Source organism: Zootoca vivipara, chromosome 6 (assembly GCF_965207765.1).
Source record: "Zootoca vivipara chromosome 6, rZooViv2.hap1.1, whole genome shotgun sequence".
Classification (NCBI taxonomy): domain Eukaryota; kingdom Metazoa; phylum Chordata; class Lepidosauria; order Squamata; family Lacertidae; genus Zootoca; species Zootoca vivipara.
In genome coordinates this window covers 47,798,046-47,812,296 of record NC_142589.1, presented here as the reverse complement: position 1 = coordinate 47,812,296, position 14,251 = coordinate 47,798,046, and the positions used below count along the sequence as shown (strand labels likewise).

General features: G+C 42.9%; 1 protein-coding gene across 1 annotated transcript in view; it reads right to left on the bottom strand.

The window, feature by feature from the left end:
* The window catches only part of NECAB2 (N-terminal EF-hand calcium binding protein 2), a 152,800-nt gene that overhangs the window by 37,701 nt on the left and 100,848 nt on the right, over positions 1–14,251 (bottom strand). The window contains exon 6 of the mRNA XM_035119359.3: positions 1,579–1,715. Coding sequence (XP_034975250.2) covers positions 1,579–1,715 — 137 coding nt within the window. The remainder of the gene's footprint in view (positions 1–1,578; positions 1,716–14,251) is intronic.

The window sequence follows — 14,251 nt, the reverse complement described above, 5'->3', positions numbered from 1 at the left end:
GATGAACTTCAGTAAAACCATCATTTCTATCAAGGAGATCCTATCAAATGAAGCTCTAATACTTTAGCCACCTCATGAGAAAAGAAGACTCCCTGGAAAAGACCCTGATGTTGGGAAAGATGGAGGGCACAAGGAGAAGGGGACGACAGAGGACAAGATGGTTGGACAGTATTCTCGAAGCTACCAACATTAGTCTGACCAAACTGCGGGAGGCAGTGGAAGACAGGAGTGCCTGGCGTGCTCTGGTCCATGGGGTCATAAAGCGTCGGACACGACTAAACGACTGAACAACAAATCAAATGAAGACAGAGTCAAGCAATTCCAGTGTGCTACATTTGTGCAAACATGGAAAAGACTCGTTTGGATTTTTTGGTCACTTGGACTCCTCAATATCTAAAGGCAACGTGTACTAGGGAGGCACCCACAGATTAGAGACTTTCAGTTGTTCTCATTGGTCTATCTTGTGCCATAACCAATCGGAATTCTTTGGGGAAAGCCACATGCTTTAAATCTATGGTGTGTATGCAACCTATGTCAATTCACATGTCAGGCTGGTTCACACAGAGCCACTAATTTGCATGCTCATATGCATACATGCAAAAACAACAACTAGAATTTATAGAGAAATACAATACAGAGGGAGAGTTCAATACGGGGCTGCTGTTTAGAAGATCTGGATGAAATCTTCTCCCACAAGGTCCCAACGAATGGAAAGAACTTCCTTGACAAGCTGCCTGCTGGAACTTTGTAGCTTGCTATTTATTTTCTTTAATTTAGAACACCGGGTGGTGGGTGCAGAGGTCTCTTGATATGAGCTTCAGATTTCCCCCATTTCCATGGCAACCATTTTTGGGTTCTGGTCAACAAGCTCTGTAGAGCTGTGTGACATTTTAACTCCTTGTGGCCGAATCCAGGCTGTGTTTCATGGTAACCCTTTTATTTTGGTGCTTTCCCTGCTGCTTCTAGCTTTTTGCAAAGATTCAAGTGGGCGGGGGAGAATAGAAACCACGGGATTTTCCTGTTCCTGCCCTAATTTGCAACTTCCCCCATTTTCTGAAACTTCTGTTGACAAGACAGCACAACTCTGGGAGGGAAATGCTCTGGCTTCTCCAGTGCCATCCCTCCTCCAATAGGAACAATCCCTAACAAGGAGTGGAAGAGTGAAGGCAGCAGGGTTCAAAGGACCCACCAATCATGCCTTTTCCAAGGTTCCCTTTAAAATATTTCCCAGAATCAAGTGGCTGAGGATCTGAGAGCTTCCATATTAATTTCCCACAAAACCCACAATATCCCATCAGCTTAGGGCAGTGTGGGAGCTTAAAATGGCAGCCTTTGGCTGCTTAGCGCTGGTTAGAGTGCTACTGTCTGCTGTTGCCATTGCCATCAGATGGCCTCAGTCCTGGAACTGGCCCCGGGGGTTAAGGTATTACGTTGCTAGAGACAGCATGAAGAATGTTTGTCTTAAGAGGGCACCAAAAACAATCATCTTGTGAAGATTCCAGAGCACAGCAGTAGACAGAAAACAGTCAGGCTGCTGAACAGGTTGAATTCAATATAGGAAAAAATGAAAGACCTGACCTTATCTGACTGGTTTGCTCATCAATAGCATCAACAGCACTTTCCACCGAGCTGAGTAAAGACTGAATCTGATTGGCTGTCTCCTTCAGCAGGAAACGGGTCACAAACTGGTCCACATTGGTTCCTCTTTCATACACCTGTGGGGGAGGAAGAAGATAGAACTTGCTGGAAAACTCCCAAGCTGCCTGAATGAACATCATCACCCAAAGAACATTTCCTCCATGAACTGTGGTTTTCTTTTAAGAAAGGTAAATGTGGAAATCTGAAGCCTTAGAAGGGGAAAAAATTATGTACAACTCCTATCACAGTGAAAAATAGTTCTGTCCCACATTGATATGTGTTGTATTCTGTCCAAACAATCATGTGATATTACTATGTGAAGATGAACCATCTTTATGTAACTCCCCCAGCTTTGAGGATACGTGTGTGTCCATGTGGGATGCTTTTGCTGTTTATAAAGGTAAAGGTAAAGGGACCCCTGACCATTAGGTCCAGTCGTGACCGACTCGGGTTATGGCTCTCATCTCGCATTATTGGCTGAGGAAGCCGGCATACAGCTTCCAGGTCATGTGGCCAGCATGACAAAGCCGCTTCTGGCAAACCAGAGCAGCGCACGGAAACACCGTTTGCTGTTTATACCTCCATCATATGTAGTTCTCACTTTACTACATCAAGACGACAGTCACTCTGCAATGACCTTTCCCATCTGGTATATTCCAGAAGATTTGGCTACAGCTCCCATCATTCCTGACCATTGGCAATGCTGCCTGGGGCTAATGGGAGTTGCAACCCCAAAACAGTAGGGGGCACCAGGTTGGGGAAAACTGCTCTAGAGATGGTAGTAGTGGGTCCGGCTGCCCTGCTCTGAATAAAGAGCAGCCCCTCACCTCCCTGGGAAGAAGCAGAGTTGGTAACAATGTCCAGGCCAGGAGGAAAGGGCAGCTTCTGGCACACAGTTCCTTTGAGGACAAAGCAGTGGAGAGACTTGCGATGTTTTTGTCATATCTGGCTCTTTACAAATGGACAAGTAAAGCAGATGAGGGAGGCCAGCAGAAACAGTGGCAGTTTGCATCCGTAAGTCCCCACTGAAACAAATGCACATGCCTCCAGCTCTCCAAGACTGCATCTTGCCAGGCAGCTCCAACGTTCATCCTTGCTTTGGCTTCAATAATAAGTAATCTCAGGCTGTGACTCTATATGCCAGGGGTGGGGAGACCTCTGGCCTAGGGTCCAAATGCAGCCCTGCAGGTTCCTGCCCAAAGCCAATCCTGCTGCTCCCCCCCCACAAGTGCCTTTGCCTAGCTGGGATGTGTTCTTGATGCCTCTCGCTTGTTGGGATGGAAGGAGGTGTGTGTCTCTATATACAGGTCTGATTCACACTGCACAAAGGAAAAATTTGTTGCTCCACCCAATTCTGCCTCTAGCCCCACCTACCACTGGCATGTGGCCAGAGAATTCTGAAAAAAGGTTCCCCCACCACTGCTATATACACTTGCCTAGTAGTAAGTGCTCCAGTGAACTCAATGGAACTTACTTCTGAATAGAGGGCACTGTGGAGCCTCCTTGCACCCCATGTGTTTCCCACTGCAGTGCTGTTTCTGTCCCTCCTCGGGTCAAAATCTAAAGCCACTTCAGCTCCCTCCCAGACAAGTGGGCTTAGCATTGCCCAGCACTTAGGGGCCATTAGCACTCAGTGGCCAAGCCCAGAGCAAAAGGGCCATTGGAATGGCAGAACAACGTGATGGGCCAGAGGAGGAGGTAGGCAGGTAATACAGTACAGTGGTACCTTGGTTTACAAACAGTCCTGTTTACGAACGCCTGTTTACGAACGCCAAGGACCCGGAAGTGTTTACATCCGGTTTCTGTGGCGTCGGATGCACAGACGTTATCCACACAGCGTGTGCGTGCGCAGAAGCGATCTATCAGCGCTTTGTGCATGTGCAGAAGCGTGCCTTCGGGGAGTGAATGCCTCCGTTTACGAACGCCTCTGTGGAACGGATCGCGTTTGTAAACCGAGGTTCCACTGTGTGTCATTTTGTTTAGCTATAAGCTGCAACAAAACAAAAAAAGCAGAAAGAACATTCAGATTTGAGCCACAAATGCAGCTCTGGTTGCCAACACAAATAAAGAAAAATGCAAAGTAACACTACTGAACAGCAAGAAGCATGCAAGGTGTGACAACGTTCCTCTCTCAAGAAAACTCAACAAATAGTTTCCAAAGGAATCTTTATAAAGTGGACACTGAGCGACATCATAGACAATATCCTCTGTAAGTTTCACAAAATACACAAAGACACTGTTTCAAGGTTAATTCCTTAGAACTTGAACTGCTTACTCATCCCTATTACCGTATATTCTGTTTCATCTTACTGGGATGCAGAGGAATTCAATTTTGTTTGTACTTCGACACACATTTCTTGAATCAATACGCAAACTAAAAGATGGTTGTCCTTCAAAATTTGCACTCCTTCAGATTTTGCAATGCTGTTCTCCAACTGATGCATACAAGTGTGCAAATGTTATGGGGGCAATGTGCATAACAATGCCTTAGTTCATAAACGTAACATACAAAAAATGCTTCGTGTCAGTTAAAATGTCTTGCAAAACTGTATATTAGTCAAAACTGCATACTAGAAGAAATTTGCACTAAAATGCTCATGAAGCTTCATGAAAAAAATTAAAAAGAGGGGGAAAAAATCACAGATTGATTTGGAAATGTGGATAACTGAATTTAAGGTTGAAAAACTGAGAAGCAGAGAAAACAAACTTGTCAGACCCATCTATCCTTAATCCACTACATGGCAGTTAATTGGCCCTTTCTACAAGGCAATGCCAGATTCCAGCAGGCATCTCGAGACCCCCTTCTTCTCTGGCCTCTAGGGCAGGAACCAGGTGTGCATGATCTGTGTAGCACTGAGCCTGAAAAGAAAGCCCAGCTCTTCTTCTTTTCCTGCCAAGAGATCTGTCTCCTTGCTTTCCCCGAGGAGCCGTTTCTCTGACGGATTTTTCCGTGTGCATAACTGATTATATTTACATGCTGCCCATTCTGCTTGGTGAAGCCAAGATCATCAAAGGGGGGAGACTCTTGACAAGTTCTCAAGACTTGGCTACCCACAGCAACATTGTTTGATCGATCAGTGTTGTGTCAGGCTTCTGCTTCCCTTTGAGTTTTCACTCTCTGTCAGGAAGTCACTGTCAACCTTCCGGTTCTTTGCTTCTTTGTGGTTTGCTACTTGATGTACGTGCAGTAAGAAAAGTTTCTGCACAGGTGCAAAGTAATAATACTTTTTGCCGAGATGTTAATCTTACTCGGCTACAAGTGATCGCCAAAGAAGAAGACAACGACCCATAGCAGAAAAGGGAAGGGTCTAAGGTTGCATAAAGCTGCAACTCTATTGAAACCAAGCAGTTTAGGTCTGGTGAGTGTTTGATCTGGGCAAATTAAGATGGCCAGCCACCATGGATGGCAGCCAAGGTTGGCTACAGTTCAAAAGTGACACCTCTGCCCACTGCCCATTGCTAAAATGCCACCTGGAATGTGCCAGCTGTGATATTTTTTAAAGCAAGTTGGAATCCATTTATTGAATACTGCTGAGTGGATTTGTTACATGCCCAGAGTTGGCTTTATTTATTTAATCTCATAATGAATCACATTATTTGAATTATTATAATATCTATAGTGGCCTCGTTTGTAAAATGTCATTATTTGATCACAGGGCGATTCCCAATTTTCATCATACTTGATTAGACCCACTGATTTCAATTAATCTCCTATAAATATAACTAATGCTGAGCATTACTCATAATATCTGCTCGCTTAGAGGCCGAGTCAAACATATAAACAGATCCACAAAGTAATATACATAGATAAGTTAAACTTCGTAGTTACCAAACTAGGGAAAGTGGAAACCAGGAAACAGGAGACAGGGATTAAGTCACTAAAATTGTGCTTTACATCCGTCAGTGGAAGTATCAATTGTGGCAATTAATACGTCATGGATGCTTTAGCTGAGATTCCTGCCTTGCAGGGGTTTGGGCTAAATGACCCCCAGATCCCTTCCAACTCTACAATTCTATGATTCTAAAATATACTGTAATATCCTTTTTGTTGTATTTGATTTGTTATGTGTTTGGAATGTATCAAATAATACTGAGGAGGAAAGATGATGATGATGATAAAACCAAATTCTAATTTGGGGAAATTTTGTTTTAAAATAATGTCATGCAATGAAAAAAACTTTTGAGCACATAAACATACAAGGATTGGTTTGATTTTTGATTTTTTTTAAAGCAGCAGGTAGCTTAGTGGAACTAGAAATTGCATCTGAATCAGGAGGAGACTTGAAAGCAAGTGTGTGTGGACTGTGGTAAAGGTATTGTGATGGCCAGAGGGAGGCAGCTGGATTTGCTTGCTGTGTGGATTGCTGAGAAGCGCTATCCAACTCCTGTTTATACGTATTTTTATGCAACCTCAATTACGGATTTTTTTTGGGGGGGGGAATTGGATTTTGTTAGCATTTTAATAAGCAACTACCTAATTCATACTTGCTGAACCAATCCAGGAACCAAAACATAGCTATCCTTCAAAATTCACATCCTGCGGATTTTGTAATACAGTTGCATGACCAAAAATTATGTACAAAAATGCAGAAAATATTTAGGAGGAAGTGTGCATCAAAATGCATACATTAAAAAATACAAAAATGCTTTATGTTGGAGGGAAATGCTTGTAAAAATATTTATGTAAACAAAACTGCATATAAAAAGTGTATATTGGGAGATATTAAAAGAAAACTCATGAATACTCAATTAAAATTGTGTTATCTGCAGAGCTCCAGGGCAAGCTGCCTGACCTGTTGCCAAGTCAACCGGAAGTCTTTTGGGAGATACTGCATGGCACTAAAACACTGGTGAATTTTCGTGATTTAGTTTATTATTATCATTTTTTCAGATTGCTACAGAACTGACTTTAAGACTGAAAAATCTAGACACCGAGAGAAACCAAAACTAACAGTCCTTTCCTGCTGTCTGCCTCACATGCAAACATTTGGTCCAGCTATTGTTACAAAATGAACAGAATGTTTGCAATGCACCTTCAGCTTTGATGCAGAGAGGGAGTTTGGATGAGGGAGATAAACTCTAAGAGATTCAACGAGCAGGGTTTTAGTCCGAATTAAATATTAACATCCTGCTCAGTGGATGGCTGGAGTGCGATATAGACACATTGTCCTCCCTGCCAGCTGCAGCAAATAGTTCATTATTAGCAGATATTTTTTACAACACCCCCCCCCCCCTAGGGCTTTTCAGCAAACTCCCCATTCCAGATTTAGGACAACATATGTGATGAATCTGAGCAGTTCTTCTGAAGTGGAAAATGTAGAGACCATGTTTATTGCAAATTAGCAATGCTTTCCCCTTTATGCATTGAGATACAGAAGCTGCCTTGCCTTCACACAGTGGAACAAATCCCATTGAGTCACTGTGTTTCATCCACCCACTGTCGCCCAGCCTGGTGTACATCATATTACAATATTTCACATCATTAAATGTCCATATATTTGATCAGGGCTTGGCTGGGGCTCAACCCACAGGTGACTGCAGCAAACCAATCAAAGCCGAGTGGATCAGAACCAGAGTGGGTTGGATAGCTACCGACTGACCAGGGAAACAAGACCCACCAATTGATTTTGAAGCAAAAGTGCCATAGGAAAGAATCACCTGCCTGAACCTGGGTATAAAGACCCTCTTTTAGCTCACCACAGTTCTCTAGCCTTGAAGAACAGACCCCACTCCTCTGCTTTTCCCTCCATACTCCTTTCCCTTGTGAGTCGTCTTGTTGTTTTTTGTATGCCCAATGACAGAACCCTCCGCTCCACTACAGTTTTTTTTTTTAATGACGTGAACAGCTTTGGGAAACAATGAAAAGCAAAATATATATAGCAAACTAATAAATGAATGACTGAGTAAGTAAGTGAAGAAGACCCTTGACTGCATTCCCTACTCAGCCATGCAAGAGATGAAGGGCCATCGTTCAGTGACGGAGCACAGGCTTTGCACACAAAATATCCCAGGATTAATCTGCAGTAAAGTCTGGGAAAGTAGCTCACCTAAAATCCACTGCCACTCAGGGCTCGCCCACACGACCGTTTGCCCTGTGATTTCTAGGCACAGATTTGAGAGGTTTCTCTTTTGTCCCACTGCTTTCTCTGGGAAAACTTGCTGCTTACTGCTGTATCACAAACAATGTTAATCTACAGAAAACTCAGTCAAGATTTGTTCCAATTCAGCAGTAAACTGTGGGTTTTTGCCAAGGAAAGTGGTTGGACAAAACAAAAACCTATCAAATCTGTGCCTGGAAATCATGGGACAAACAGAAGTGTTGATGAGACCTCAGTGTAGACAATATACTGTGATAATATCTGCCCTCACCCCTCCCCTCAGGTGGGCGAGGTTTGTGACACCGTGCGGGGCTTACCTGGCCGGTGCCACCCACCTGTGCGAGTTGGCCTATGACCTGCCACCCGGCCAGGTAGGACAAAGGACGCCTAGCTGGAGGGGGTGGAGTAAGGCCGAAGAAAGGAGGCAGAGCACAGTGGAGAAGCCTCTTTGTTCTTTCTTCCTTCTGGAGTCACCTACCCACCCTCCCTCACTTAACATTTTCTTTCCAAAAAATTCCTTCCTAGGTCAGCGATCATCAGGTTAACAGTGTTTTCTTTACAGCATAATATTCTGCGTTGCAGGTAAGCGGGCGCTGCTGCGGTCATAAGATGGTTGCTGTATTCAGAACCGGGAAGGAATTTCCCTGCATTGGCAGGTTTCGCCTTCCCCGCAGCAATTCGTCACAACTTTGGTGGTTTTAGGCCTTGGCAAGGTTTCCCTTTGTCTATCTTCAAGTTGGGAAGGATGCAAACAGGCTCCCTTCCATGCGGTGGCATTGTGGGGGCCCATTTAAAAGGGCTAAAATTGGGAGTCCCTAGGTCAAACTCCCGGATGGGGTTAGTGGAAGGGTATGCTGTGTAATTTTGCGCTTTACAGTCCCCTCTCACTGGCCTCATCAGCCTGCAAATCCTCAGCCAGACGGGCTGAGAGGGTTACCTGCCAAGGCCTGGGCCAAGTTTCCCACTTCTGGAATTCAATAAAGTTGTGGCCAATTTTAATCCATACTCTTGACTCTTTATTGGGGAAGCGGGTAGGCACCACAGACAGGATTTAGCGCGTGTGTACGCAATACTGTCTCTCCTTCTCCTCCTTCTTTTTCAAGCCTATTTTGTAAAAGTGTGTATATTTTCCAATACAACCCACCATAATGGCCTCTCTCCTAGGGGGTAGCATAGGAGGTAACTATTTTTTGTGGTGGCCACCATTTTGAATTTTCCCAGAACGTGCCTCAGACAGGAGAACAGGACTTTCTGGGTACAAAATGGCTGTGATTCAATTCCCTCACACCAAAACAAACAAACAAATAATGTGGATTGTGAACTAGTCTCTGTCAGTTTGGTAGAGCCCTAGATTCTGGTTTGTTTGTTTGTTTGTTTAAACCGAGAAGCTGAACGTCCCAACCATTTCACCTTGATCTGTACATGAAGGATGGTTCCACATGCTTTTAGTCTCCTGTCTCTTCCAGAATTCTTGTCCCTTAGAAGTGAATCAACCCCACAGCATCCTACACTTTCATACAAATACAGTATCAAACTGCGAATGTGCCACTACATAGATAATTGAATTTGCTCTTGCTGCACAAATGCAACTGGATTTTTATATATGTCATCTATGTCAGAATAAATTGAAAGGAAAAGCGTTCCTTAGATCTCCAAGATTCACTTAGACAGGAAAGGCTTTTCTGATGTGTTCTGGATGCCTCCTTGCAGAAGACTTGCACACTCATACAAGAAAGATGAAATAAGCAAAAGAAAATGGAGGTGACTGAAGACCTACAGATTCTCCAGCAATTAAATGGAAGCTTTTTGAATTCACACTCTGTTGTTATTAATTTGATGTCCCTCTGGATTCATCTGTGGTTTTGAATTAATCTTAGCCCGTATAACTAAGCAAACAAAAAACCCTGCCCTTCTGCTATTCTGCTACAGCTAAAGCATTTACTGTATATAACATGTTTTATTTGTCAACTTAGTTACGGTATAAAGGCTAATATCAATTCAAAGGCCCAGCAGCCCTCAGTGATCCAGAGACATCAATTCAGAGGAGCAGGTAATAAGCCACAGAGTGTGAATTGAAAAATTAATTATTATTGTAATATATTTATTTATACCCTACCTTTTTCCCTAACAGGGACTCAAGGTGGCTTACAGATACAAATGAGAACAGCTAAAGAATAAACAAAAACCGCAATTATTAAAATACAATTAAACATTGATAGAATTAAAACTACATATAGACACAGAAACCATACAAATAATTACAATAAAAACAGCACCAGCCCTTTAATTAAAAAGCAGTCAATTCCCCAAAGCCTGTTGGAACAAGAAAGTCATTACAAGTTGGTGGAACTACAACGGGGACGGAGCCTGTCTAATTTCCCTAGGGAGGGAGTTCTAAAGTCTGGGAGCAGCCACTGAAAAGACCCTCTTCTCAGTTCTGCTATAATTTTTGCTTTCCTGTTTAAGAACCTGTGGGCTAGCACTCACCTCCAACTGCCTTGAATTATTCCACTTTTCTTGCAGGAGTCTGTAGTTCTCCTGCAAGGGTATATTGCCAGCAAACCCTTAAAGAAACCCCTCCAAACCCCTCCAGAAACCACAACTGGTAGAAAATGTTATATTTGTTCAAATATAGCAACATATAGGATCTGAAAACAACCAAATAAATGTATTTAGCTGAAAGGACAGGGAAGTTCCCCAAGATGGAAGGGACAGGGTCCCTCCCCACACCGGGATGGATTTCCAGGCTCCACCTGTGAGCCCACAGCAAAGAATTGGAAGACATTCTTGCTCCCTGCTATGAGAAACTTGGCTTTGTGAACCTGCTGTGGTATTGCTGGGTTGGCATTGACCCTGGTGTTCTTGCCAAGCATAAAGGAACCCAATGTCAAGGCAACATAGTGGAATGAAGAATGCTCTTAACCCAAAATTGACTCAGGTACTTACCCCACCAGATCCTAACTCCTCTTTCCTGCCGGGATTGAAAGCCAATCAAAACAATCAAAAATGCCACTCCAAGAACAGGACTCCTAGAAATATGGAGTAGGCAAAATAAAGAGCTCCAAGGCCAATCAGGGACTCTCCCCAAAATTCCTACTCAGCTTCCAAACAGCCAACTAGCAATGCCCATAGTGAGCAGAGAAAGAAGGAGGGCACTGCAAAGAACAGGGAGAAGTATTTGGGGCGGGGCCAATTTATAAATCCTGGTCTTCCCTCCACCCTGATTGGCCTGTTGGCCCACCTGACCCTTCCCCAACTCCTCCCCCATTTTGAGTCACCTTCCCAGGGGAGTTGGGGTGTGGCAAATTTGCCCCCATTTGAGGATGCCAGTGGTATTGTTGTCAGTTCCTTTTGCAGAACTAGGAACAGCCTTTCTTGTCCCTGTAAATCTAGGAGATCTAAGGAGTGCTGTTCCTTTCCATTTAATTTAACGAATGTAGTGTGGTGCTGGAGGAGGAATCCAGTGCTGTCCAGATATTTTGGACTTCAGGTCCCATCATCCTTGACCACTGGTCGCATCGGCTGGGACTGATGGGAGTTAAGAGTTCAACAAAATATAATAATATTAAAACTACTACTAATCATGATGATGGTGGTGATGATAATAATCTGAGGCCAAAAGTTCCCCACACCTGACCTGAGCTCCTTGGAGAAAAATAAGATGTGTTCTTGTTTTTTTATTTTTTTTAAATTGCATTGATTATAATTCTGCGGCTTTCTCATGTGTAGCTAATATGATTAAAGATTAACACCCTCAACCCAGCTTCCAAAAACAGGGGGGGGGGAGGCAATTTATTTTGACTGCAGGGTCCGGGGAGCTGTCAGCAGGAAAGGGCAGGGGCTTCACACTAGTCACAGGGAACATTTATTTAAAAGTTTGACTGGGGTGGGGTGGGGGGTGAGCAGGGAGAAAGTGCAAAGATGGAGGAGAGACTTATGTTTTTATCCTTAGCTATTTTTAATAACTAAACTAAGAGATAATAACAGGACAGAGATATCACTCATTATAATTTATTTGAACACATGCACAGGCAATTTGAATAATCAAAGCTTCATACATGCAAATTGCTCTGGGTTTATGTCAGAAAAGATTAACGGAGGTCTGTTGCCATGCCAACCTGTGGAGGCTCACAGATCTCAGAAGAGGCAAGGCTGCACTTCCACCTTTCTTTTTAAAACAAAGCCAAAGAAGAAAGGGAGGGAAAGAAAGGCAAAGAGACGACTGGAAGCTTGCTGAGGAGCAAATTCCAGATACAAAATAATTCAGGCAATTAATTGCACATTCTTTTAGCACTTTTATATCTTGTTGCCGGGGGGGGGGGGGAACTAACCCAACTTTTTCTCTGTGGTGTTAGGTTGTATGTGGTGGCCTCTTTGGGTGAATGATGCCATCTTGGGAAGTCCATTTTGTACAATGTACGAATCAGGGCTTAAATGTAGTGGCACTGTAACATTTTTTGTATGTAGTTTTTCCCAATGTACACAAACTTTGCAAGCAACCTTCCCTAATTTGATTCACTTTTGTATTTTATTTTCACCAATGTAAGCATTTATATGCACGTTCTCCTCAAATACATGTGTTTTTGTACATGGGGGAAGGTAGCCGAGGAACTACTGTTGCCTCAAGTTCTTCCATGCTTCCTGCCTTTGTAAACTCTAGCTTGACTTATGTTTGGTTGCTGTAGCTTGGAATAAAGTTGTTCATCCTAACCACCAAGTGAGTCCAAGTACAGAGTCTGAGATAGGGAGTCACCGGACATCCATCCCTAGCTCCATCCCTAGTCTCAGTTGAGCATTCCTTGAATGCATGAAAACTATCTTCCTTCAAAATACATTTAGGGCAACACCTGACAACTTAGAAAATGGTTGGAGATTTTGTGACCCTCCAGATGTTGCTGGACTCCAGTTCCTATCATCCCCAGCTATTGTGGGGAATGGTCAAGAATGATGGGTAGTCTAGTAACATCTGGGAAGCCACAGGTTTCCCATCATTGACTTTTTTTAAATAAATCATTTTTATTAAATTTTCCAAATTAACAATTCAATCAAATCACATAATAATCCAAATTATACATATACATATCCAAATATTCTGCCAAATTATATTATATTTTTTTGGGGACTCCCCATGCTTCAAGGTTTGGAGGGCTCTGAAATCTACTCAACTTGGAGGGCTCTGAAATCTACTCAATTTCACTGCGTTTCATAAATTCACCAATGTTCCTCTATTTCCTTCTGTTTCCCATCATTGCCTTAGGGCATTTCAAATGTGATGCCCTGTGACAATCAAAGCAACTGAGTCTGAAATTATATTTTCCCCTGCTGCAGCAGCATGAAATGTTATTCTGATAGTTGCCTTTGGATACTTTTCTAAATTTCAAATATTTGCAATTAATAATAATCATAAATGATTAATTATGTATGCTGGGAACTAACTTGGATATCTGAAGACAGATATCTGCATCAAAAAGTTTTAAGCTTCTCATTGCAGTGACCAAACTTCCAACTTTCAGCTCTGCATAACAATATGCATTTCACAATCCTGATTGCCTTGGTCTTTGTTTTGAATTATATTTACTGACTGAAGCAGGAATCTCGCAATGTAGCTAGGAGAGGATAAACAAATCAACCCTTTTCCCTTTCTAGGAGCAAGTTACAATATGCTGCTGTCAAAGTCAATGAGATGCTTTATGCAAAGAAAGATATTTGTGAGAGAATGTTGCCCTAAATGTATTTTGAAGGAAGATAGTTTTCATGCATTCAAGGAATGCTCAACTGAGACTAGGGATGGAGCTAGAGATAAATCGCAAAGCTTAGTTTACCTACATGATTTTTTTCTAATTCCTGTTTGCTCCTTGATCTTGGCAAGAAGCAAAAATTTCCCTTGAGTTCCACTAAAAACCTAACCAATTCTTGCATATTATATGCATCATTATACATATTATGATATACAAATATTCCATGCATATACACTCCAGGTTTCCTAAAGTAACCAGCATATAAACAGATACATAAAGGGACCCCTGACCATTAGGTCCAGTCGTGACAGACTCTGGGGTTGCTGTGCTCATCTCGTGTTATTGGCCGAGGGGGCCGGCGTACAGCTTCCAGGTCATGTGGCCAGCATGACAAAGCCACTTCTGGTGACCCAGAGCAGCACACAGAAACGCCATTTACCTTCCTGCTGGAGTGGTACCTATTTATCTACTTGCACTTTGACGTGCTTTCAAACTGGTTGGCAGGAGCTGGGATCGAGGACGCAGGTGGCGCTGTGGGTTAAACCACTAAGCCTAGGGCTTGCCGATCAGAAGGTCGGCGATTCAAATCCTTGCGACGGAGTGAGCTCCCATTGCTCGGTCCCAGCTCCTGCCAACAGATACATACAACAATGCATATAACACACACTCTCTCTTTCTCTCTGTATCTATATCTATATTTCTAATATTGTTTTTAAAAAGTGTGTGTGTGTGTGTGTTTATCATTACACTGCATAAATATCTAACCGCATGGGACTT